This window comes from Podarcis melisellensis (assembly GCF_964234715.1).
Source record: "Podarcis melisellensis genome assembly, chromosome: 1".
NCBI lineage: Eukaryota > Metazoa > Chordata > Lepidosauria > Squamata > Lacertidae > Podarcis > Podarcis melisellensis.
The window spans coordinates 76,552,683-76,578,100 of NC_138528.1; the positions used below are offsets into that span (position 1 = coordinate 76,552,683).

Consider the following 25,418-nt stretch of genomic DNA (forward strand, 5'->3'; position numbering starts at 1 on the left):
ATCCTCAGTCTACATGGAATTGCTGAGTGGGGTTATCCAGAGTTTTGGAGTATGCTGCCAGCAATATGTGATGACACACAGCTCCTTTACATCTGCAGGAGTGGCAGGGACCATTGTGGTGCCTCTGGGTTTTGACCTATAAAGTAATAAATGGCTCAAGACCGCTATACCTGAAGGACCGCCTCCCCCCATATAAACTGTCCCAGACTCTGCATTCATCATCTGAGGCCCTTCTTTGTATGCCTCCTCCACATGAGATCTGGAGGGTGGCAACACAATAATGGCCTTTTCTGTGATGGCTCCCCATTTGTGGAATGCTCTGGCCAGAGAGGCTCACCTGATGCCATGTGAAGAGTGGGCTCCACTGGTGGCACTGGCATGTAGAAACAAATATTTGTGAAAATAAAAGAATTATTTGAGAAGCTGTTTAACACAGCACCATGAAATCCACCCAGACTCTCCTCCCACTGGGTTTCTGGACCTGCTATTTAGTGCACTTTTTTTTTGCTTTTTAAAAATTCATTTCATATTATTTTACTCCCTCCCAAGTAACCAAGTGAGTGCCTCCAGCTTGACAATACAATGGTACCCTCAGGTTAAGTACTTAATTCATTCCGGAGGTCCGTACTTAACCTGAAACTGTTCTTAACCTGAAGCACCACTTCAGCTAATGGGGCCTCTCGCTGCTGCCGTAGCATGATTTTTGTTCTCATCCTGAAGCAAAGCTTTTAATCTGAAGCACTATTTCTGGGTTAGCAGAGTCTGTAACCTGAAGCGTATGTAACCTGAAGCATATGTAACCTGAGGTACCACTGTAATGGAGTCCAAATAGGGCCCTCGAAAACAAAAGAGCAAGGTCCAGTAACCCAAAGTGTGCCGAAGTACAAAAGGTGGCTCTATGAGGCAAAACCTCCCAAATGCAGCCCAAGCATGCTCAGGAGCCACAAAGTGTTTCTGAAAAATTAAAACTGAGTGCAGAGTGTTAATTTGTTTGCTTGTGCCCCTAACAGCAGAAAGGGTGGAGCAGTCCTCCCCACCAGAGAAGAATGGCAAATTAAACTGTTGGACTATGCCGAAATGGCAAGACTGATTGGGAAGCTCACGAACCAAAAAGACCAAAACTTTAACAAAGAATGGAAAAAAATATATAATTTATCTTGGAGACCACTGTAAGCAGATAGAAACGTTAGCAGGATTACAATAACACTTTCAATGTAGCAAGTACTATGAAGTTAATGGAGTTATATAAAATACAGACTATTGAAAAATATGCAGTTGAAAAGGTTAATATTAGGACCCATGGAGAGGAAAGTGGGAAGTCCAGAGATTCGGAGGAATTTCCAAATGTGTATGTGTATGGTTGTATTGTTATAATTTTATATTTGTAAAATCAAATAAAAATTATTTCAAAAAAGAAAGGGTGGAGCAGTCCTATTGAAGGGCAAGGATCTAATGCACCATTTTGTTGCACTTCCCACTTGTGTGTCTTCTTGCCAACATACCACTCCAACAGTGAGGCTACTTCATACATTTCTTTTGATGGGATTTAGCACCATTGTCACTAGATGATGTCTACCATTTCTTCACTGCTTGGAATGCAAGCCTCATTTATTGGTTGGCTGGAAAGGGCCCGCAAGAGACCACCTTTCTATTGTCATCTGCCCATCAGTCCTGGATTGTTGGAGCCATAGTAGCAGATGGAGTTCCAGTGTTGATTGACAGAGTTGGGGGAGAGGATAGAATTAGGAAAGAAAAAGATGCTTACATTTAACCATTAACAATGGCAAAGTCCTTTTGCAGAAACAGACCAACTTGATTAGATTACTTTTGAAAAAGGAGCCTGCAGAGATTATTAGCTTTGCTTGGGGGGGGGGGAGAGGCACGTAATGTGCTCTGCAGGAGGAGCCCACAGGACAACAAGGAGGTTGTTTAGTGGGAATGCAGTTAAACACAGCATCTGTATTTGAGCAGGGTGAACCAATGTTGATTTAAATGGCCTGCTGTCTCTTAGAACACAGAATGGTATCAGATAAGATCACATTGCCTTCTCTGCACTGCAATACAGCTGATAGGACCTAATCTGAACCAGGGTTCTTGACAGTATAAGCCCTGAGGTGGAACTCTGAGACAGAAACGTCTAAAGCAAGCAAGAGTACCTTTGAGAACGTACAGCCTGCATTTTCATCACTCTAGAATAGATCATGGGTAGGCAAATAAAGGCCCGGCGGTCAGATCTGGCCCAATTGCCTTCTAAATCTGGCCTTTGGATGGTCCAGGAATCAGCGTGTTTTTACATGAGTAGAATGTGTCCTTTTATTTAAAATGCATCTCTGGGTTATTTGTGGGACATAGGAATCCGTTCATCCCCCCCCAAAAATAGTCCAGCCCCCCACAAGATCTGAGGGACAGTGGACCAGCCCCCTGCTGAAAATGTTTGCTGACCCCTGCTCTAGATAGCTACAACTATTCTACATATTCTAGAGCAGTAAGATATTTTGGGGTAAAGGGGGCAACCTATATGGACTAGTAAACAAGCCAACAGCTGTACCTACATTTCTGGCCAACACCCTTGTTTCTGCATACTGTAGAGGCATCTATGTGTTAGAGACACATCACCATCCTTGTGCTAAAAGGAGATGAGGCTCTGGGAGTGACTGACCTGAAAAGTGCTACAGCTATGAGGTTTGTAAAAGTAACCACAATGTGTTTTGTTTTTGCAATTCATCTAGATCTAAAATCTTGCTTCTCACCCCAAGATCTTAACCGGCACCCCAATTTTATCATATATATTTTTAGACTGGGGAAGGTAAGCCACCCCAACAAGAGGAGTGTTCTACTTCCATTCTTTTCTAACCCACCTGCAATTGTGTTAATAGATGCCACATGGCAGTGTGATCACCACTCATGCCAATAGGGATTGTTGGACGCAGGCCATTCTGCAAGTGGCAGTGCTGCAATGATATCTTACTCCTCCACTGCATTTCCAGCTCAGAGCTATAATGAAATGTGTGGATGGGCTGGTTGTGACATTCAGGTGGAGTCATCGCCCAGGAACAAGGGTGGCGAACTCTCTTTGGTACGCAAAGACACACCTTAGAGCAAAATATTTTCAGGAATTTTATTACAATTTGAAACCAGACAATGCCAGTGCATGGGATATACATTCATACAAGGATTTTTTTTCCTAATCAGAAAACAAGTCATATTTCTTATATAATACACAAAAGACATTTTAAAACAAGATCAGGGCTCCCAGAGCCATTCACAGCCTCCCACTCAAACATCCATTCAACCCTCCCATGCCAATTTGCCTCTCTTGGTTTCACAGTGAGAATGCACATCAGCTTTGGACATTATAAATACACAAAAGATGCACCTTAACTGGCCAAATAAAGACTTCAGCAAGTAATGCTACCAATAACTGTTATTTCATTCCCTCCATCATACCCCAGCAGCTTCCATCACACATTTTGAAAATTGGAGTTAAAAGTTTATCCGTTTTTTATTTGAAGACCAAATTAATGTATGTTAAATAGACTCAAACCTATACAAATGAAAGGGGTTCTATCTGGTTTCATCAATGCAACAGTCTAGGGTGTTCGGTGCTACTGTCCTAGAAAATGTGGAATGTGTTTGGAAGCAAGTTGGGTTTGCAACATAAAAGTGTTAGTAAAAATTCATTACTGGTTCCACTCAGACCTGGTAAAAAAATGAGCAAGAGCTCTCTTTTTAAAATGTAAGCACCAAAACAACAAGGGTTTTAAAAATGTTGAAATTATTTTCCAACTAGTTTGTAAGAAGATAGGGTTATTTTTATTGGCTGCACCTTTCACCACTGAATCTAAGGAATGTCTCTGCATTTTTTGTTCTTAATTTTGAACTTATGCAGGACAGAAGCTTTATGGGTGCAGCTTAAGTTGCAAATGGAGAAATGATAACATTCCATCCATGTCCAAGTAATTAAGAAGATAGTAAAACAGAAGACTACATTATATTGGGAATTGTCCTATCAGACCTCTGAGGTCCCACCTAGTAGGCTGAATATTTAACAAGGTGGGTTTCTTCCACATAACTTTACATGCTTCGGCTGATTATTTGCAGTAGTATATGATCAGCCTCATAAAGGGAAGGTGTTCAACACAGCAGTTCTGAAGCTATCCTTTCTTTTCTTAGGCTTCTGAATAACCAGCATCAACATGATGTGAAAATGCCACTTCATGTATGAAGCTTCTCCAGGCATGTATTGGGGGCAGGGGGAGCAGCATTCTAACTTGTATAAAGTCTCCCATTTTTATTTTTAAAGAAGTCTTAGATAAAGAGAGTGTTTAAAAAAAGCAGTTAAATTACAGCAACCTACTGCATGCCCATATTGAAGTTAATGCTTCACAGTCTACTCTGATCACCCAACCAAGTCATATTAACTAACAATGCAAGAAGCTACTAACTAAGAGTGTGGGAGATGCGGGTGGGAAGAATCTTTCCCCTTTCAGCAACCAGAATGCCAATTTTTACATTGGCAATCTGACACACACACACATGCAAGCATGCATATATATATATATATATACATGCTCTCCTGCACTCTCACCCTCTCTCTCTCTCTCTCTCTCACACACACACACACAGTTTTCTACTTTCCCCAGATTAAGCTCAACAGCATGTCCTGTGTAATGTAACTTGAAAGGAAATTCCTGTTGTGAATTGTAAGGGAAAGATAAACTCATTACTGCCACTACTGCTTTGCATTTCCCTCCTCCCTGCCCCCACCCTCAAAATCCTTGAACAGGGACTCCACACCCATCTGATAACAACAAGCAGAGGCCAATGTACAGGAGATGTGGGGCACTGGCATAAATGTGAAAAGGGGTATAGACCTAGGGTTCTCATTTTTTAATTTATAGCAGATGCTATAAATTTTTTAATTTATAGCAGATGCCTTGAGCATCTTAAGCCACACTTAATAGAACCTTGAGTTTACAATGTGTGTTCTCTCTGAACGACATAGAGGCTTTTGCCAAAGCAGAGGCCACTACAGGTAAGTCATTTGAAGAGCAGCATTGGGCTGATCTCATATGCAACACACACAAAAAAGCAGCCTTGCAGAAGCTACTTTGCAAAGGAGAAATATCAAGATACACAAACCCAGGAATTGGCCACTCAACAACAGAGGAGAACTCTCTTAGTTTGCAGTCCCCGCTGGAGTAATTTCACAGTTATCAACAATTGGAAAAAGTCTGGGAAAACCCGCTGGGAAAAGTTTAGTTTTGCCATATGGGCCTTGGAACAGTTTAGAACAGAGGACTACTATACATTCCTTCACCAAAGTAGGCAGAGAAATATACCTGGACAGGGTGAAGAGAGCCGATTCTCTTTGTGTAATAGTGGATGGTGCAATACTTGGCACGAGGCACAAATGGCAAGATACTGCTAGCACCTGAATCCCATTTTACCAGATCTGAAAGGTCCTTAGTATGAAAGGGACCTGTTGATGGCCACAAATTCTGTCTCAGGGCAACATTTCTTCATCTTTATATGTTCACCAAGAATAGAACAGTTTGTTTATCCCATTCCAACTTAAAAAAGAAAGCAAGATGTGCATCTTCACAAAATACCAAACATACAAGGTAAAAACTGCTATCATGCACATGTGGCAGCACTATAGTGCGTTGGTTCAGTCCAGTAAAGACGTCTGGCTGATAAAATACCCTTTCACTGTATGGTAGTAGCTTGCGGTATAACCTTCTGAATGGACACGGAGGACTCGTGAGTATACACTCTGGATAGTTTTGTCTCCAGCAGGTTTCACACCCTTCCAGGGCAGCTGCCATTTAGTCCTCTTGTGTGATGAAGTTTTGAAATAGAAAGGTTATATAAATTTTCAGAGAAGCCACAAACAGCATCTTCATTTTAAATGATAACAAACAGGGTAGTAGTGATAAAAAATACAACCGGTCTGTTTCTTCCAATGCGTTAAGTTCTTTTTTAAAAAAGTCTGTAAAAATATTTTGCACAACCTTCTATATCCATCCATTCATGATAAAAAGTCAAATACATACATGAAATAGGGTTTTATTTCTATACAGTTATACTCGCAAGGCAATCAGTCCTCCTTGGCTGGCCTTTTTACCTCCAGATGCTCTGCTTTGCTGACATGACTGCAAGACATATAAAAATAAATGAAGTGACCCCATTATGATGGCTTAGTGTTTGATAAACCAGAAGACGAAGACAGAGAGGAAGGCAGGGGTGGGGAGGGAGGATATGCTATTCCATGCAATTGCAGATTCAAACATAAATAGCGACAGATTCTTCATGAAAGCATGATCAAATTGAAATGATCACACGAGAAAATTTCAGAGGTGTACCTTACTGTAATATCACAAAATGGGAAAGCCCACCTAATCTGTACCATAAGCATAGAAAATTAGTTTAAGTCAACAGAGAATTTCATGATCATTTGCTCCGATATTCAAAGCAAAGTATCAGCATTCTCAGAAGCCATTCTCACCATTAAAATATGCATAACTCTCCAAGAACAGAATACCAGCTTGAGAAAACCAACTCTGATTTAATATAGCACAGCCAAGAAAATAGATAGAAAGGCTGTTGTGATGCTATAACTGTAAAGGATTCCTAGCTCTTTATTGTGATAAGACTAAGATTCCATAGCCATCAAAAATGGTTATGGGGGTGGGAGGGAACTGCAAGCTATAGTCAAGATAATTTAAAGCCCCCAAAACTGCACCTAGATCGCTTCTGAAATAACTTCTGATCCGGCTTTTAATTTTAACCCTCTCTATAGACTCAGTCAAGAAGGTTGCCCACAAAGTGAAGGTTGCTGGGATGAGGACCACCACCACACTCTAGTGGAACATTCCACAGGAATCCTTTTTAAAAAGAGAACCCACTCAAACAAATGGGACCTGCCCAGGACAAGTTAACAAGATATAAATCTATTTGCATAGATAAAAACGTTCAAACTGGATATTGGGCCCATCATCATTGGCCAATTAGATCACCAAACTATTATTCCATGGATTGGGTCCTAATTCCCACAAAGTGATATCTTCACCAGCATCACCATTCAAGGGTTTAAAAACTGGTCTGGAAAGACAACGTGGACATACTGCATTACTTGCCTTGCTGTGACTCAAAGTTGCTTTGACTAAGGTCCATAGGGACAACACTGTGGAATACACTGATTGCATTACAAAACACTAAATGTTCTGTCTGTCTGTCTCTGTCTCTCTCCCTCTCTCTCATATGACACCACTTCACAGGATGTGAGTGGCAACCTTATACTTTGTGCTGGTTTTCAGCCAGGCTGTCTAAAATTACCATTTGTTTCCTTCAGAGCTAAAATAGTTATTGGCATCCACCTGTCTTGAGAGACAATGGAGTGCACCTCTGGGGGTGAAGTCAAACCACTGCAATAGCAGCACCAAAGTGACCTCCCTAGGGCACAAGTCTGGGCAGTGTGCATGAAGATCCTGGGCTGGGGTCTGTGGGGCATTAGGGGAGGGGTAGCTCCAGTGGGGGACACATCGTGCTCCTTCCAGGGTAATTTGTTCACCTTTGGTTCCCAACATGTACTCATGTGCTCACCTGTGGCTCTTAGAAGCTGTCAGCATGCAACAACAGCCATAACCCAGGAAATGGCTTCAACTGACCAGCTAAACCAGGAAGCTAAAACTGTGTCTTATTAAAACAAGGAATGGGAACTTCTGGTCCTGACGTCATATGCAGGGAACTCGATCACACAGCCGATCCATGCAGAATGCAGGGTAGAACTCACTGCTGAACAGCAAGTACAGACTAGCATTTTAAAATTGTACAGACCAGTTCTGGTGCACTTTGAAGCAAGATATTTAATATCCTCAGCATACGGGATTAAAATTTACATTTGTCAAATGAAACTAACAATGGTGGATGAAGAAAGGGCTGCAATTAATCCATCAGGGATAGCCAGCCACACATTCTGTAAGAGTTTATAAAAGAGAAAAGATCCCCTTGCAATCAACTCTTTAGGAATCTAAGCTGCTAACTAAAATATGAGACATTAAAGGAATTTGGCAGAATGACCTTGGGTGAAGGACAAGCGAATTGCATATGCAGGGCTTTTGTCTTTGCTAGTGAAGTTTTAAATAGGCTTGAACTAGCAAACATCCTCAGCTGAGTAAGCAATACTGCACTGTGTAGCTAAAGCAACTGCTCCGAGACAAAATGCCATCCTGCAAGCGATCAGACTGTTACTGGTGAGTGTCTATTGATCTCTCAGCCACTGCACAGTGGAGCAGTCTTGGCCCAAGCCTATCATGTCATACGGCAGGCATAACTTCCTGTTATTCTCTGCTTACTCCCACCCTCAGCTTCTCTTCCCTTCTCTTTGGTTACTGCTGGCCCCAACATGCTACAGTTTATGGGTACTCCCTGCAAAACAACCAAGCCACTAGCTGCTGATTCAGGGAGCAGGGAGAGAGGAGGAGGAGGAGCACAGAAGACAGGAGAGAAAAACTGAGGAGTAGAAGAAGAGTTTGTAGTAACAGCCACCTCCTTGCAGATGAAAGCTGCCCCCCACTATAGCAAGATTAGGATGTCTGGAGGACTGCTTGACAAGACCAGGTTTTCAGCACACAAGAGGCTTAGGGCAGTTCAAACATACACACCCTCAGGGTTCAAGCTGGACACCAGGGGGTTCTGAAGGTTTCGTGGATTGCCGAGGAACTGCTTGGCTGTGGCTCGGGGAGGTGAATCTGTGCTGGGCTCAAGTAGATCTAGGGAAAATAATCACAGTGAAAGTTCAGTTAACCAAAAGTACAACAAAATAGCCTGAATTTTCAGGAGCAGCACTTCAATACGTATTTCCTTAAGCTCAGCCTTTCTGAAGTCATACATCCTTACATTCCTCAGGTTTCTGAACTTTGGGTATATATATGTAACTGGATTTCATGCAACGCACTGGAGTTACACCTTTGGTTTTGTTCTCCATTCCCCCGCCCCTGCCCCATTTGTAGCATAATCAGTACACTGTAAGTACACACAATGCTCCCAATTCCTTAACCAGAGTTAAGAGGTCAAGAGATGGCCATGTGATTCAAATTCCCACTCCTGTCCAGTACAAATAGGATGTTGAGCCTGGTTTTGTATGGTAATGAATCTGAACATATGCAACTGAGTATTGCTTCCCTCTTTATCCCTCCCTCCCTTTCCTCTGTGATGAATTTCAGATTGCAAGCTGCTCAGGGCAGATACCTTCTCTCTTATACTCTGTACAAACAAACAACAACAACAACCAATGTTTGCATAAACTCACGCTACAGCATTACCATGGTCTGCTTCTGCTGATTTGGCTGGCTGTGCAGCCATGGAATCACTGCTTACCACATAACTAAACAACAGACTGTTGTCTCCCCCCCCCCAAAAAAAAACCCCCACCATTATGGTAAACTTTAAAACTGCTTAATTGGTATGTGGCAATATGCTTTCTTCTGGCAAAGGATCTCAGACTTTTTAAGACACCCTTCCCCCTCATCAGTGGTGCCCAACATGTGTCCTGTGCTGCCACTTCTAACCCACAGTTGCAGTTGGTATCTCTGCTATTTCATCCCAATTCAGCTTTCTCTGGCTGGATAAATCACTATCGATCGTGGAGTACTAGTGGACCCAATTTCTGTGACCAGGCAGACAGGCAGGCACCAGCATTTGCCATTGATTGATTTTGTGGAAGGCCACACCTTATTCTGACACCACATCAGGGTGAAAAATCAGTAATAATTGTGTATTGGTGCAAAAAGAAAAACAACAACATCCAAGCCTGTTCCATACATGCACGCTGTCAACTTCAAGATTTTTCTTGGAAACTAGAAAAATTTATACCTGAGGTGGTGCTGCATTGTGCAGGTCATGCCAAGACAGACCCAGGGAACTACACTGCTGCAATTGCTGTCCACATTCCACAGAAAGAGCTTCCGCACAGGTGGCCCCCCCCCCAAATGAGCTGTATTCAGCTAAGTCTTACTCAGAATAGACCCACTGAAATTAATGAACCTAAGTTGGTAATGTCCATTAGAGTCAATGAGGCTGCCTCGAGGAGGGCAAGTGTTGAATATCACCCAGTTAGTTTCTCATTTAGGCTGGCCTATATGCAGCGGCTACAAAGTTAAGGGAAGGCTAACGTATCTTCAAAGACTGGGCTAGCTAGCTAAAATACCATAGGATGCTGGGCTTTGAGAATGCCAGATCTCAGTAGAACCCCTCTCTCTGCCCATGAAAGCGTAAATCTGTAGTATTTAAGATGTCACAATACTCTGTGTTGTTTTCCCCCTGAAGCTGAGATAGGCAACTAGCAGAACAGACCTCTAGTCCAGACCATTTCCCGGAGGCTGCCCACCCAGATACTATGTTAAAGGAAATATTCTTGAATAAGTGGGAAGGGGACCATATTTCAGTTGTCACCATCACTGCTGTAGTTGTGGACCTTTGTAGTGCTTAACGGCTTGATGCTACCTTGCCAACACAAGGCAAATTCAAAACCTATATAAATGCTTTTAGACATCTACCCTGTTTAAGCTGTGTTGCACTTCTTGTAATATGTGGGAATCCAGAGTTTAACATGGAGCAAGTTCAACAATCAGAAATTGACTTTTTCCTTTCTTAAATAGTTGTGCTAAATGTCCCACTTTGAACTTCCAGTTTTTCTTCACATTCATTTTTAGGTCTATTTTTAAAGGAAGCTGTACCTAGGCACAGTGTTTGGATGCAAGATCCATACAGCAGAGTTCAAGCAGATGCCCAGAAACCTATCCACATTCTCCCCCCACCCCAACTGCTATTCCCTGCTACTGCAGTATAGATTTATGGATAAGTTGTATCTGCTGTCCATTTGTTTCTCCAGCCAGATAATTTTAAAGGGAGGCTTCAAAGAAAGCCACACCAATGCATTTCCATGGGTTGCTGATTGTTTGCTGATGTCACAACTAGAGGCCAGAAAACTGGGGATATTGACATTCCCTACCAGCTTACATGAGAGGAAGCACAGTAGGAGGCCTTAACTAAAGTGAGGTCTCCTGCCTCCCCTCTCCCCCCAACTTTGCCCACCCTTTGAGTTGTGTTCCAACCTCCGGTTCTCTGGTGAGCCAGCAGCTCAGAGCTGGTTTCATCCAGCTGGGGTTCCGCTTCTGATCTGGGCTGTGGGGAAGTCACCATGGCTCCTGTCTGCTGGATGAACTGCTGCAAGTTACACTGCCTCAGCTCCTTATTTAGCTCCTCCAGCTCTTGGTTCTGGGCCTGCAAGATATAGGAGGAACAGGCAGAGTGAACTTATCTTCATCTGAGATATGAAGCTGCAGAAGAAGGTCTTCTGATCCCACCTCAGCCTCCTCCAACTCGCTTCTCTCTGCTTTTTGACCATTAACAGAAATCTACCAGAAACTACATGAGCTGACAGGAATAATATGGTAGGTGGCCAGATGTTCATTCCTGGATGCTTACACATTCCAAAAGCTTCTTTATCATGAAGTCAGTATCTGCTGGCAATCTGGTGTGGGTCTGTGTGGTGGGTGTTGGGGGTGCAGCTGAAGACCTATCCACCAGTTCTAGACAACTTGCTAGCAAAGCATCTAACCCCATACAATCTCAAGCACACCCCCACCCCACTTTTGCATCGCTCAGGTGGCCCATTTTCCTCTTTGCTAACAGAATGACAATATTTTCTCTTCCTTCTAAATGTGGCTGAAGATGGAGACTGAAACATAAGAGCAAGATAACCCATGTATTCTGACCGTGCTATAAAGACTGAGGATAGACCGTGAAAAGCACAGACCTGCAAACAAACAATCTATCTGATTCTCATAATGGCTCTTGTATGTTACGCTAGTCTATTTATTTAGCCCTCAGACAGTGAGTGTGCTGCTTAATTGCTCCCACTTCATTGTGCCCTGCCTGCAGCCAGGAGAAACAAACCCACAGATGTGCATGGGCCTATTATTATTCTCACAGTTTGGAATTATTTTAATGGGTCCCCCACAAACCCATACACAATCATGTCCTTATAATCAGAGTCTGACAGAGCCAAAAGGAAAAAAGTACAGTACAGTACACAGCATTTCCTCTCCTTGGCCATAAGATGGCACCAACGTCTAGGCAACAATTAAACAAGAACCAGGAGAAGACTTGGGACTATTACTGCTGCTTAAAGCAAAGAACAGAAAAGAAGCAACAGCTGCCTGTGTTTTGAAGATGCACATAATTAACATGTTGCTATAACACCTTCAAACACAGATTTCTAATAGCTAAATTAAACTGGAAGCAAACACGAGGATACAGTACTTTGCTTTCCCCGGCAATGTTCCTGAGCAAAATCACAGTTCTGAGCTTCCCTCCTCCAAAGGCAAATAATTCTGCTTGTGTTGCTGCTGCTGCAACGGAAGTGACTAAGCTGGGTGAAACACACCTGATGTATTGAATGACATGCCTGCAGTGCAAGCAGGAAAAATCAGAGAAGTGATTCATGCAGGGATACAGCAGGCTGGTTCTGCTTTGGGCTCACAGACGACTAATTTTTATTTCAAATATTATTATTTTTACCACACAGTAGTGTGCTTGGTGCACAGTTTGCATACCCTCCATCATTTCTCTAATGAAAATAGGGATGTCCCACTCCATAATGATAAATTATACTATTTATACCCCATACATCTCAATGGGTTGCCCCCAGCTGCTCTGGGTGGCTTCAAACATATATAAAAACAAAATAAAACATTAAACATTTAAAAAACCCTTCCCAATACTGGATTGCCTTCAGACAGCTCGGGGTTGGATAACTTCATAACCTCCAACCTTTCTCCAATGAAAATAGGGACGTCCTAAGGAAAAGCAGGACATTTCGGGATCAAATCAGAAACTGGGATGGCTTCTCTAAATCAGCGACGTCCCTAGAAAATAGGGACACTTGGAGGGTATGGAGTTTGGGGATTACTCTACAAATACAGTGGTAGCTGGTTTGATGTTGGCAAACAAGTAGCCGTTACCATTATTTAATGGTTTTATTTCTACATTTGTTCCAAAGCAATGTTCCTTTTACTGTAGGATGCTTTCAGGGTTAGATTACACGCAAATGACCATTTCGCACACTCAAAGTGTGTGCACAGACATGCCCACAAATATAATTCCTATGTAAACCAACACATCACAGTACTATGCCTGAAGGACTGCACACCTCATAACCAGGTTCAATTCATGTCTGCAAGAGTTGCAGTATAACTTTATTAGGCCCATTCTATCAATTCGGGCACAGAACAGCTTTAATTCCTTTGGGTTTGATGATCTTGCAAGATGCTAATCTCCCTCGTTCCATCCCAGCTAAACCACATGATAATCCTCATGGGAAGAGTCCTCAACTAAGTTCAACAGAAACAACCAAGAGCTTAGTGCCCCATCTCAGAACATACAACATTGTGCAAGATCATTTCCATTTGGTTGATGTAACAGCTACACATTCTATTAAGATTCCAGAACTCACCTAATCTACTGCTAAACGCCTGGAAGGGTAGAATTCTAAGGAAGTCCAAGGCTGCAAAGGAGATCCCAACACAGATTTCCTGTAGCATTTTGTCTTATGGGGATGTACTTTTTTTTGCAACTAGACCTAGTATCCTAGTCTAACAGATATACTATTAACTGATCCTTATTCTGTGCCCAAGTAATTTAAATTGCAAAACAAGTAAAAACAATGCTCAACTGCATTCTGAAAAACATTTAGAGGCCTAAAAACATGGGTATGCAATCATGCATCATGGAATGCAACCACCCATCTAGGGATCCCCTCAGAAAAAGAACATTATTGTGAAGTGCATGCATACCTGAAGGCTTTGCTCTGCTTCCTCCAAGGCCTTCGCCACAGTTTCCAGGCTGCTCTCCAGGTGGGCACTCTGCTTGGCCTTAGCTTCCAGATCCCTTTTCATTTTAGCTGCCATTTCTTCTAGTTCACTCGGGCTCTGCCTCGGGGCTTCCTTTGCCCTCTTGGCCCTCTCGGAAATCTCCCACTGAATTTCTCTCTCCAAGGCCTCCGTTTTCACCATAAGCTCGTGTATTTTTTGCGTGTATTCCTCCATGGTGGCCCGCAGGGTGTGGACTTTCTCCTGGCGCTCCCTTTCGCACTCCTTCTCTGAGCGCAGTTCACTCTGCCAAAAGCCTTCCTCACCCAGCTCACTCTCGTTTTGCCGAATCAGCTGCTCCAGGTGCAGGATCTCGTCCTCCTGGCAGGAGCCTCTGTTGTGTTCCCAGTGCCGGAGGTCCATTTCCAAGGCATCCCCCTGCATCTCCAGGGAGTAGAGATGTTCCTGTTGGTGCAGTATGGTCTTGAACAGTTCCTCCTTGGAAAGCAGGCCCCCACTAGCACCTTCCCTCCAGCCCACGCTGTCCTTCTTGTGTTGCTTCAGCTTGTTCTTGGCAAGCAGGTCACTGGAGGCCATAGGGCCCAGGTTGAAGGTTAAGGATTTTTTGGGCTGCCTGGGCCTGGGCACGTCTGTGCCGACCAGCCTGGGTTTGATGGGCAGGCTAGCCCTGACAAACGTCCTCTCGGGTACCTGGGGAGCACTGTCTGAAGAAGGTCTCTCGGTGAGGCTGGGGCCCGTGCGCTGCAATATGAATTGCACATCATTGGCATACTGTCCGCACTTGGCCATGGACTCCACAGGGCATTCATGTGGGAGAAGCTGCCTCTCTTTCTCACGTAGTCTTTGGATGAGAACATAGCGACCTGTTTGACCTGAGAAGAGGGACAGGCGTAAGTGGGGAGCATTTCTTCACTACAAGAACACCAATAACCCTTCCTGCCCCGTTCTAGCTGCATCACTCACACTCACATTCCACCCTAATATCCCTCTCACAAGGACAAGTCCATTACACCAGAAGGCTAGATGTTTTTGGGGTGGGTGGATGCTGATCATTTATGAAAACTGATAGATCTGTCAACAACTTAAACAATAGGCAGTCTTGCCAGTGACCCTCAGCCCACGCAGCTCCCATTCCAAGTTGGGCCACATGTTTTTAGCTCAACATTTAACATGGAAATTCTATCCTTGAGAACTAGTTTTATCCTACTGCTCCATCAGAAAGCAGTTCTGGTTTAGAAGGTGGCTTGGACATTCACACCAATTTATCTTCTTATAACTCAAGGTTAGGCATGAACTTTATCATTTACACCTCAGTGTTTACACCCACTAGGGGAGGAAGTAGGAAGCATTCCAAATGCAGCAGTTCCACCTCCATTTGTACCCTAAGCTAGGCTTTGAGGATCATTTCCACACATGACAAGCTAGCAACATGCTTAAACCTCTTGCTAAAATAGACTCCTTTGGGAGTGATGGGGAAGATGTGCCTTTTGGGGAGTGTGGGCAGGATTCGGCTAAGTGGCCGAGCCTCACTTCTTCGCTCTGGAGGGTTGGAGAAAACCCCAGAACAGTGGGGTGCTATGTGAATGGACCTCATTCCCCATTTCAAAGCCCTTTTACCGCAACACTGAATCCCATACCCTGTGTTTGATCACCTTTCAAAAATCATGAAACAACCAGTTCCACAAGTCCTCCTTTTTGACCCTGTCAATAGGTCCCCAGGCAAGGAAGCAATTAGCTTTCTCCTGGCAGCTGACAGGCTGATGACACCAGGTGGCTGGAAAACTTCTACAGACTTTTCCTTGGACAATTGGTGCAGCCCAATTTAGTGCTTAGCGCTATCTGAGAAGTTAACCCATGCCGTCAGGTAGGCAAAGGGGCAGTCTCAACCAGAGGTGTTCTGACACTGTTTGGTTCCTACTCATACCATTTATTAATCCATTGAGGGAATGTAACCACCAAATTCTCAGAAGGGTTTTTGGAGAGATGCTTTATGTTGAGGATAATAATAATAATAATAATAATAATAATAATAATAATAACAATAATAATAATTTATTATTTATACCCCGCCCATCTGGCTGAGTTCCCCCAGCCACTCTGGGCGGCTCCCAATCAGTGTTAAAAACAGTACAGCATTACATATTAAAAACTTCCCTGAACAGGGCTGCCTTAAGATGTCTTCTGAATGTCAGGTAATTCTTTATCTCTTTGACATCTGATGGGAGGGCGTTCCACAGGGCGGGCGCCACTACCGAGAAGGCCCTCTGTCTGGTTCCCTGTAGCCTCACTTCTCGCAATGAGGGAACCACCAGAAGGCCCTCGGCGCTGGATCTCAGTGTCCGGGCTGAACGATGGGGGTGGAGACGCTCCTTCAGGTATACAGGACAGAGGCCGTTTAGGGCTTTAAAGGTCAGCACCAACACTTTGAATCGTGCTCGGAAACGTACTGGGAGCCAGTGCAGATCTCTCAGAACCGGTGTTATGTGGTCCCGGCGGCCACTCCCAGTCACCAGTCTAGCTGCCGCATTCTGGATTAATTGCAGTTTCCGGGTCACCTTCAAAGGTAGCCCCACGTAGAGCGCGTTGCAGTAGTCCAAGCATGAGATAACTAGAGCATGCACCACTCTGGCGAGACAGTCCGCGGGGAGGTAGGGTCTTAGCCTGCGTACCAGGTGGAGCTGGTAGACAGCTGCCCTGGACACAGAGTTAACCTGCGCCTCCATGGACAGCTGTGAGTCCAAAATGACTCCCGGGCTGCGCACCTGGTCCTTCAGGGGCACAGTTACCCCATTCAGGACCAGGGAATCCTCCACACCTGCCCGCCTCCTGTCCCCCCAAAACAGTACTTCTGTCTTGTCAGGATTCAACCTCAATCTGTTAGCCGCCATCCAACCTCCAACCGCCTCCAGGCACTCACACAGGACCTTCACCGCCTTCACTGGTTCTGATTTAAAGGAGAGGTAGAGCTGGGTGTCATCTGCATACTGATGAACACCCAGTCCAAACCCCCTGATGATCTCTCCCAGCGGCTTCATATAGATATTAAAAAGCATGGGGGAGAGGACAGAACCCTGAGGCACCCCACAAGTGAGAGCCCAGGGGTCTGAACACTCACCCCCCACCACCACTTTCTGGACACGGCCCAGGAGGAAGGAGCGGAACCACTGTATGACAGTGCCCCCAGCTCCCAGCCCCTCTAGACGGTCCAGAAGGATGTTATGGTCGATGGTGTCAAAGGCCGCTGAGAGATCCAGCAGAACTAGGAAACAGCTCTCACCTTTGTCCCTAGCCCGCTGGAGATCATCAACCAGCGCGACCAAGGCAGTTTCAGTCCCATGGTGAGGCCTGAATCCCGATTGGAAGGGATCCAAATGGTCCGTTTCCTCCAGGCGTGCTTGGGAGTTGTTCAGCAACCACCTGCTCAATCACCTTGCCCAAGAATGGCAGATTTGAGACTGGGCGATAGTTGGCCAAATTGGCCGGGTCTAAAGATGTTTTTTTAAGAAGCGGTTTAATGACCGCCTCTTTCAGCGGGTCTGGGAAGGCTCCCTCACAGAGGGAAGCATTCACCACCCCGCAAAGCCCATCGCCCAGCCCTTCCCGGCTCGCTTTTATCAGCCAGGATGGGCAAGGATCAAGGAGACAGGTGGTCGGTTTCACTCGTCCAAGCAGCCTGTCCACATCCTTGGAGGTAACAGAGGAGCATCATATCTGTGGATTCTATCTAGTTGAAACTCCCTGACCATCCTTGCTCAGGGTATTTGCAAATAATTCAATTTGAGACCTTTAACTGTTTATTTCACTGTTAGTTTTGTCATTTGTTATACATTTTTGGGGGGGGGAACCAGAAAGGGTTCTTTATCTTCTCCCACACTTGCTATATTGCCTCCCAAGGCCTCCTCTCCTCTCCCCAATCTGACATTTTAATGCACACACTTAGTATCTGGAATGACTTTGGAAGATTTATTTCAAATTCCATTAACATTTTTTCTGGCTGCAGTTCTTGGGAGCATTTTAATGCAGGAACCTAAACCCTTTTAGGCAAAGTTATCATTAGCAAGATTTTGTGAGCTCCAACAGCTTCCAGTAGTGAGTCAATAAGCTGCTAGCCCACAAGGTTTTTGCCTTAAAAGCCCTGATGATTCCTTACCAGCTCATGGAGTACTTACATAAGCTGAAACTGAAACCCTATCTTGCAGAGTCAGGACACAAGTACCCCTAAATCTAGTTAAAGGGCAAAAGTGGAGGCTAATACAAGCTTCACTTGCTGTTCCTAGCACATTTCCGCATCAGAAAACACAGCCTAAGCCTGAGTACTGATCTGCCCAGAAAACAGTTAAGGGGAAAACAAACAGGCTCTGAGTCATCCTTGTATGTTGCAAATGTAAATTAAGGTTGTGCTCTGACCATGTGAAATGCAGTATGACTCTTGAACGTGGGAGGTGACAAACAATACCCAAGCCTCTTGTATATGGCAGAAGGCTTCATGAACAAACACCAGAGCTGCCCAATCACTACTTTTAGTGCCTCACGCATTATCTACTCGGGAAAATGTGTTATGGGAATTGAAAGCCAATTGTCTCACAAAGGACTTAAAAAGATGTAGGAGGATAAATGAAATGCAGAACATCCTACTATGCAGAAATAGCAACCCAACTATAATTTGAGGGAAAGGGGCATCAGATAGCATTTGTCCTCACTAGCAACTTGCACATGCACACACACTCACTCACTCACATTTCATAAATTCCTCAGGCACATGCAGAACATTTCAGGAAAAGGCAGAGATTTCTCTTCTTTGCACTGAGTTATAGGGAAAGTTAAGAAAGAGCAGGAATTTGCAAGGGAGTACCCATATGAGAGACTGGCTCTTCAAATCTCCCCCCAACTCATTTCCCCCTTCCATGTATTCTCTGACAGTTTTTATTTGTTGTATGCTCCTGCAGTGCAACTTCCCGCTCCCCAGAATTAGAAGTAAGTGCCAGGGGTCAGCAACCTTTTTCAGCCGTGGACCGGTCCACTATCCTTCAGACCTTGTTGTGGGCCAGACTATATTTTTTTTGGGGGGGGGGGAATGAACGAATTCCTATGTCCTACAAATAACTCAGAGATGCATTTTAAATAAAAGGACACATTCTACTCATGTAAAAACACGCTGATTCCCGGACACTCCGTTGGCCCGATTGAGAAGGCGATTGGGCCGCATCAGACCCCTGGGCCTTAGGTTGCCTACCACTGAGTAAGCCCATTTCAGGTGGAGGCTGCTTAGGAGGAATTGGCAGTGGAGAAGTGGCCAGAAGGGGTAAGCTACTCTTAATCAACCCACTCACCATCCAAAAGCCTCTTCTACACCTGCATTAGTTCAGCAAATGTGGTTTTTGGAAGTGCGAGTTTGCTGAACAATGTATAAGCAGTGACAATATGAAGCGCTTTATTAGCTTCATTAGTGATTGTAGTGGAGCCAGCTGTCTGTCCCTATTTTCCCCTTACCTCAGTGTAAACTTGTGTCCTATCCCCCTTTACCTGTATTTCTTCCTCCCCCATCCACCAAGCCCACTAGCTTCCCCAAATGAACCCAAGAGTACTTAGAAGTCAAAAAAAAAATGCAAAAATACAAGAGGGAAGGAGTGAGTGGGGAAAATAGAGGGAGGGTTTATTTTTTCAGCATAAATCTGGGAAACAAGCCTACCTGTATGCCCAGACACACAAATGATTTTCACACAAAGCTTTGTGATATCCCTTCTATATATATATTAAAAAAATGAATGTAGTGACAAAAAAGGTAGCTGGAAGCTATGCATATCAAACATGACAACATTCATGTATCTCCCATGTATTACAAAACAATGGCCATCCTTATTAGCATAAGCTCCATTAACTTCATTTGATCTTGCTTCCAATGAAATTTGTAAAGGATTAAACTGCAAGCTTACTTTTAGACCAAGCAAGTGTAACGATTACTTACCAATGGCACGTGCCAATGCTATGACAACCTCCTGGCATGTGGTCTGTTCGGAGACACCGCATACAACCCGCTGGACACCATCCACCCAGACCTTTAGCTCCATCACCAAAACAGTAGATTAAACTTTCTGGATCATTGCAGTAGGTCTTCCCTGCAAAGATGTTTAAAGAAAGAGCAGTTTAAGCTTGCTGTCTGATTTCATTTTCTTGCTCCAGATTGCTCCAAGAGCAAAAATGCTAATTGGCTGACATTCAAGGAAGTTCTGAGGTGTCTATACCTCTTCTTCCCACCTCTCCAATTTCTAGCCCATCTGCTCCAACAGACGGTTCTAGGTTTTCTTAGAAAAAGCTTCTGGCTCAAAAAGAAATGGCAAACAATTCCCCCCCTTTTTTTCAGTTTCACAGCTTCCTAGATCATCTATCCCATCTATCCAAAATGAAATACGACAGTTAGGACAGGACAATTCAGAATGCAGATGTGACATTTCACCACTCCAGATAGGTCAGCAATAGCCCCCTGCTAATCACAAACTTCAGAAACCAATAAATTTATGTAGCTAACTACAGTTTATCCTGTTCATGTTTCTGCTTGAGTTTCCAAAGACGGACTGTATGGGGTAGCTTGCATGAATGAAGAATAACAGGAGTCTAAAGCATAGTTCTGTTTTATAACAGGGTTGCCATATTTCAAAAAGTGAAAATCTGGACACAAATGTTGTTGAGCTTGGCATTGCAACAGCAATCCTAACACATTGCCTAGATTTAGCCAACCAGCACGAGAAAACCTAGATGAGATCAGAGATGGTGCTCAGTTTAAGACTGTGCGGGACACAAGAGGGTAGAACTGCTACCAGAGCATCCATAAGAAATCGTACAAACATATGTGTATAGTAAATTCACCTTCTATCTGCTTTAGCTAATACAGTATTCAGATAAGCAAAGTCTGCAATCATATGATAAGCCGCAGCATATAAAGCAGTGAGGTCATACAGTTTGAATCATATGAATAGAAATACAGATCTGCATTAGGCCATGTGTCATTAATGGACTAAAACAGGTTCCTGGAGATAATAGGTTAGGCTAACCGGCTAAGAGATTAGTGAAAATTGCTTTGCCCTTTTCAAAAATTGCCTGACTGAAGTGGTATGCTGCACACACATTAATCAGCTCCTGTTCCTTCTACTTCTCACTTCATCAACATGATGAAGTCCTTTTCAGAGTTATTCAAGATACATCACTTAAGTCTTTAGAGAAGCATAGTTCTGTTTATCAGGATTCCGGATAAATCAGTTGTATTTCTGACATGAAACTTAAATGGAGATGAATATTAACATTTGGGTAAGTCAGAGAACAAGCTATTTTATTTTAAAAGCATTTTGGAAATTGTATGTTTGTATGTTTAACCCAAAGTCTCTGCAAGTCACATTTCCTCATTTTTTAGTGGTGTGCAACAAGCCTGAAGAACGCAGCTGGCAATGCTTCAGCAGCCCAGATACCAGAGTACAAGAATGCTGCAAGTTAAATATTAAACAGCGCTAATCTGGTGTTAATCAGCTGCCTACCAGAACTATGAAAAGAATGAAGGGTTGTGGCTTACTGGCTGGATATCAGCCTCTTGGATTCCAGCCCTTCTTACAAAGTCACCTTTGGCCGACAGTGCCACACCTGAAAAATGTTCTTTTCTCCCAGCCAGAGTGAAGTGCAAAAGTACATCACCCAGAAAAAGGAAAAGAAAAGAACACCCACCCCATAATATTGCTACAACATGCCAAAGAGCAGGTTAGTTTTGACATTGTTAGTGGTGCATTTCAGATTTCTCAACTCACACCTAAGATTTACATGGAGTTCTCCTTATAGTGCTAAGAGAAAAACATTAACCATTTCAGGTGTTGTTGCACAGAATAGTAGAACAAAAGAATATGAGAAAAGGAGGATCAACCATAACTTTTTTTCAGCCCCGCACAACCCCATTTCATACATACATTCTCATGAGTCATGAAAATAAAACGTATTTTAATTTTAAAATTACACCACAACCCACGCTGGGGCTCTTCTCTTACCTTGACACAAGAATCTCTGGGGCTGCTAATTGTTGGGAGCTTGTCACCTTTTGCTGCATGGGGCAGATGGGGGGGGCGTGACAACTCCCTGATAGTTCACATTAAGAACTCAATGAGTCTGGCAATTGAATATGACTTCACCACTAGTAATATACAGTGCCCTCTACCATACTTGAAGGCAGAGACCTAACTTTGGTAGGGCAAAGGGGAAGTTGCATGGCACACAGTGCCACACAGTGCCATGCAACCTCATTGCTGTTCCCCAGCATGTTGTCTGAGGTGGTTGCCTCACTCTACCTAATAAGAGGGCTGGCCCCAAGCAAAGATTCAGTGCAGTGGGACACACAGCAACTAACCTCAACCCACCAGGGTCTTGACTTGGCTATCTGCTTCTAGAGCAATGGGTATGGGTAGGTAGGATCAGGTAGGGTCGCTCAATCCAAGCCATGATACATCTCTGTGTCCCAGTGCTCCACCACTGGCGCTCCACCACTGGACCAAAGAACATGTGCTCAGCACCTGCTACTATCATCAGACTGAAAACCCTAAAAGTATAGCCCATCCACATTGGCAACAAATTGCTAGAGAGTTTCAAGCAAAACATGAAGCAGGCATATGTTCTCACATCTCGGTTTTCCACAAATATGTAAACTAAACATTTCAGGAATGTTCTGTTTTTAAAAGTGTAATGCTTATATGCAGTAATTATTGAACTAATTTTTTTTGGTAGAGATTTCCAGTATAAACATATCCCTGCCAACATTTCACAGATGAAAACTCCTGCATATTAAAGGGTGGGGCTAGGGGCTAAATCCAGCAGTGTGGCTGGGAGACAAATGGTACATGCAAACTCCAGATGACAAAAGCAGCAAGGCAAGCCAGATACAACAAGGCAAGAAAAAAGGCATGTATACTGTACTGCATTTATACTATTTAGATAGGACATACAAATAGGCTCCATTTCCCCTGTCTTCCCCGTTCCACACCCCTGCAAACTTCAGCTGCCATTCTGACTGGCTCATCTTTCCTAACAGTTGCTATTTCATTCTCTGTCCCTCCACCTCTTCCAGGTGCAGGTATTTTCCAATCTCAGCAGGCCAGGAGAACAAAACAGACACATCTAATCTGCATTTAGTGCTGCACCTTTGAGTAGAAAGTATCAGATGAAAAGGGTGGAAATCATTTTAATATAAAAGAATACATTTTATGTCAGTTTCTCTGCCTGCATCCGTAAAAAAAAGTGAAAATAAATTATGATTTCTCAACAAGGATGTTTTAGTCACTAATGGGGATTTCCATTCAATCCAACTGCCTTTGATGAAGGGCAAGTTATATATATATATGTGGAAGGCGGCCGTTATTTCTTCATCAGATTAAAAAACAATCCAGGAAGCAAATGCAACACAGATGCTGAAGTGATTGATCCTGTTCCAGAAACAGATGTAACTTAGAAATATTTCCATCAGTAATATTGAACTGATATTGTTTGATCTTAGTACATGCTCTGTTATAAATATTGAAAGTAGCTTCAGTTCATATTAAGTGCTCGTATCGCAGAATTAAATACCAAATTACTAGAAGGACTTGAAAGGGATTGATTATTCATAATTTATTGTTCATGATGGCATGTCAAAACCCAATCCTGGTCTAAAATTCAGCACATAGCAGCAGCTGGCACAAACACAACTGGCTCAGCATGGCTCAACATGACTGAAGTCATCATGGGATGACTTGCAGACATCTGCCAAGGTCTAAGAGAGTTGTGTAAAGGGCCCCTAATCAATAAACTTTATTTGATTACTGTATCTCTAGTTGTTGTGTTATGTATAAAAACATGCTACAAAAAGAAGGAACCAGTTCACATTTCTCTAAACCTTCATCAATTCATCACAGCTCTTTCTTTTTGAAACTCAAGTCCTAGTCCTGGAAACTTCTTATGTTGGAATTTAAAGATTTTAGGTCTTTGATAATTTTGTTTTCTACCAGGTTACTGTTTTAAGAGCACTGTGCTTGAAGGCAGCTCACTTATCTGGACTTTTCCAACAAAACACATAGAATCATAGAATCACAGAACCATAGAACTGTATATTTGGAAGGGACCCCATGGGTCATCTAGTCCCATGTTGTTTTTGCTGTGTTTGCAGCACTGAAGTGACCCCTCTGGGTTGCAAGCATCAACAGTGTATATGGAGGTCCTGGGCTGCCTCACTAATGTGATCCAAAGGAAAGCAGAGCAATATGTTTGGCACCAACTTGGCTGCAGGAGTTGCCAGAAGGAGGCATACAAGACATCGTCTAACCACCTTAGGGACTCCACTCCAGATTTGTGTAAGGTTTGCTTCTTAGCCTTTTCTTCTCCCGAAGATGTTCCACAAGGCAGTGGGTACAGATTGTTCCCCAGGATTTGCTCCCAAAGCCTTTCTCATGAATGAGTATAGCCACAAGGCAGTGGAGGTTTAGGATCAGAGTTTTCCTTCTCTTAGGCAGGCTACCTTCCCAGGTTGATGAGCCCCATCTGCCCCTCACTTCCCTGTGCAGCGCTTGCAGAAACCACCTTCTTGACCACTGGACCCACTATTGGGTCTCATCCGTTTAATCTGCTGGAGTCTGTCTTCACATGCAGGGGATAGAAAAGTCCCTAACATACCAAGGGATCAAGACCCATTGGCTACCCTCACCTGGTTAAAACCGTTACCTGGGGTGTGGCCACTGTTGCAGACTGACAGCTTCTAGGAGCCACAGATAACAGCTGATCACAGGGACCAATGGTGGACGAACTACCCAGAAGAAGCACGACCAGAGATACCGCCCCTCCCCTAACAGCCCATAATGCAATCCAGGAATCTCAGCTAAAGCATCCATGACAGATGGCCATTCAACATTTTGCTTCAAAACTTCCAATGAAGGAGAGTCCATAACCTCCTGAGGGAAAGTTCTTTCTGATATTTAGTCGTAAGGCAATTTAGATGGTTCTGCATGTAAAACTGCTTATTGTTGAAAAATACTTCTTTGTGTATCTGTCTTATTCATAGCAGCAAGCATGCAACATCAGTGAAGAACCGCACCACCTTATTCACTTGCAGACTCTCCAGGCAAGAGAAATACTACTTGCCACTCTTAGGGGAAATATAGCATTCTTTGCAAAATGGGCCAGGTTAAACTCTATCACAGAAATGAGACAAAAAGTTTAAAATTTCCTGGGATTGGTAGACTTAAATACTGCCTCGGGCTGCATTACGGATTGGCATCAGTGGCGCCATAAGCACGCCAGCTGTTAAAGAGGTTGACATTATATGAAGTGGTGGCTTTCAGGTGCTATAATTTAGGTTTGGCTGTAAATCCTGACATGTCTGACTTAGTACCTGTGCTTATTTTTGTCTACAGATGAGGTCTAAATGTCTGGATGAAATAAGGCACTTCCTGAGAAATATAAAAAGGCAACTGTAGGGAGGAGGAGGGATGTGTGGGGCACTTATGAATCTCCCCATTCTCCCCCAGG

The 25,418-nt window shown here is 43.6% G+C and overlaps 1 protein-coding gene across 10 annotated transcripts in view; it reads right to left on the minus strand.

Annotated features, from left to right (window-relative positions):
- Positions 1–6,053: 6,053 nt before the first annotated feature.
- RASSF7 (Ras association domain family member 7) overlaps positions 6,054–25,418 on the minus strand; it is a 90,768-nt gene continuing 71,403 nt past the window's right edge. For 8 of the 10 annotated variants that reach the window (XM_081919631.1, XM_081919625.1, XM_081919630.1 and 5 more), the window contains 5 exons: positions 19,861–20,011; positions 13,860–14,767; positions 11,118–11,286; positions 8,667–8,774; positions 6,054–6,155 (listed from right to left, as the gene is read on the minus strand). In XM_081919631.1, coding sequence (XP_081775757.1) covers positions 6,124–6,155; positions 8,667–8,774; positions 11,118–11,286; positions 13,860–14,767; positions 19,861–19,963 — 1,320 coding nt within the window. In that variant the 5' untranslated portion in view covers positions 19,964–20,011 and the 3' untranslated portion in view covers positions 6,054–6,123. Of the gene's footprint in view, positions 6,156–8,666; positions 8,775–11,097; positions 11,287–13,859; positions 14,768–19,860; positions 20,012–25,418 lie in introns of all 10 variants that reach the window. The other 2 variants (XM_081919634.1, XM_081919626.1) reach the window with 2 other exon arrangements.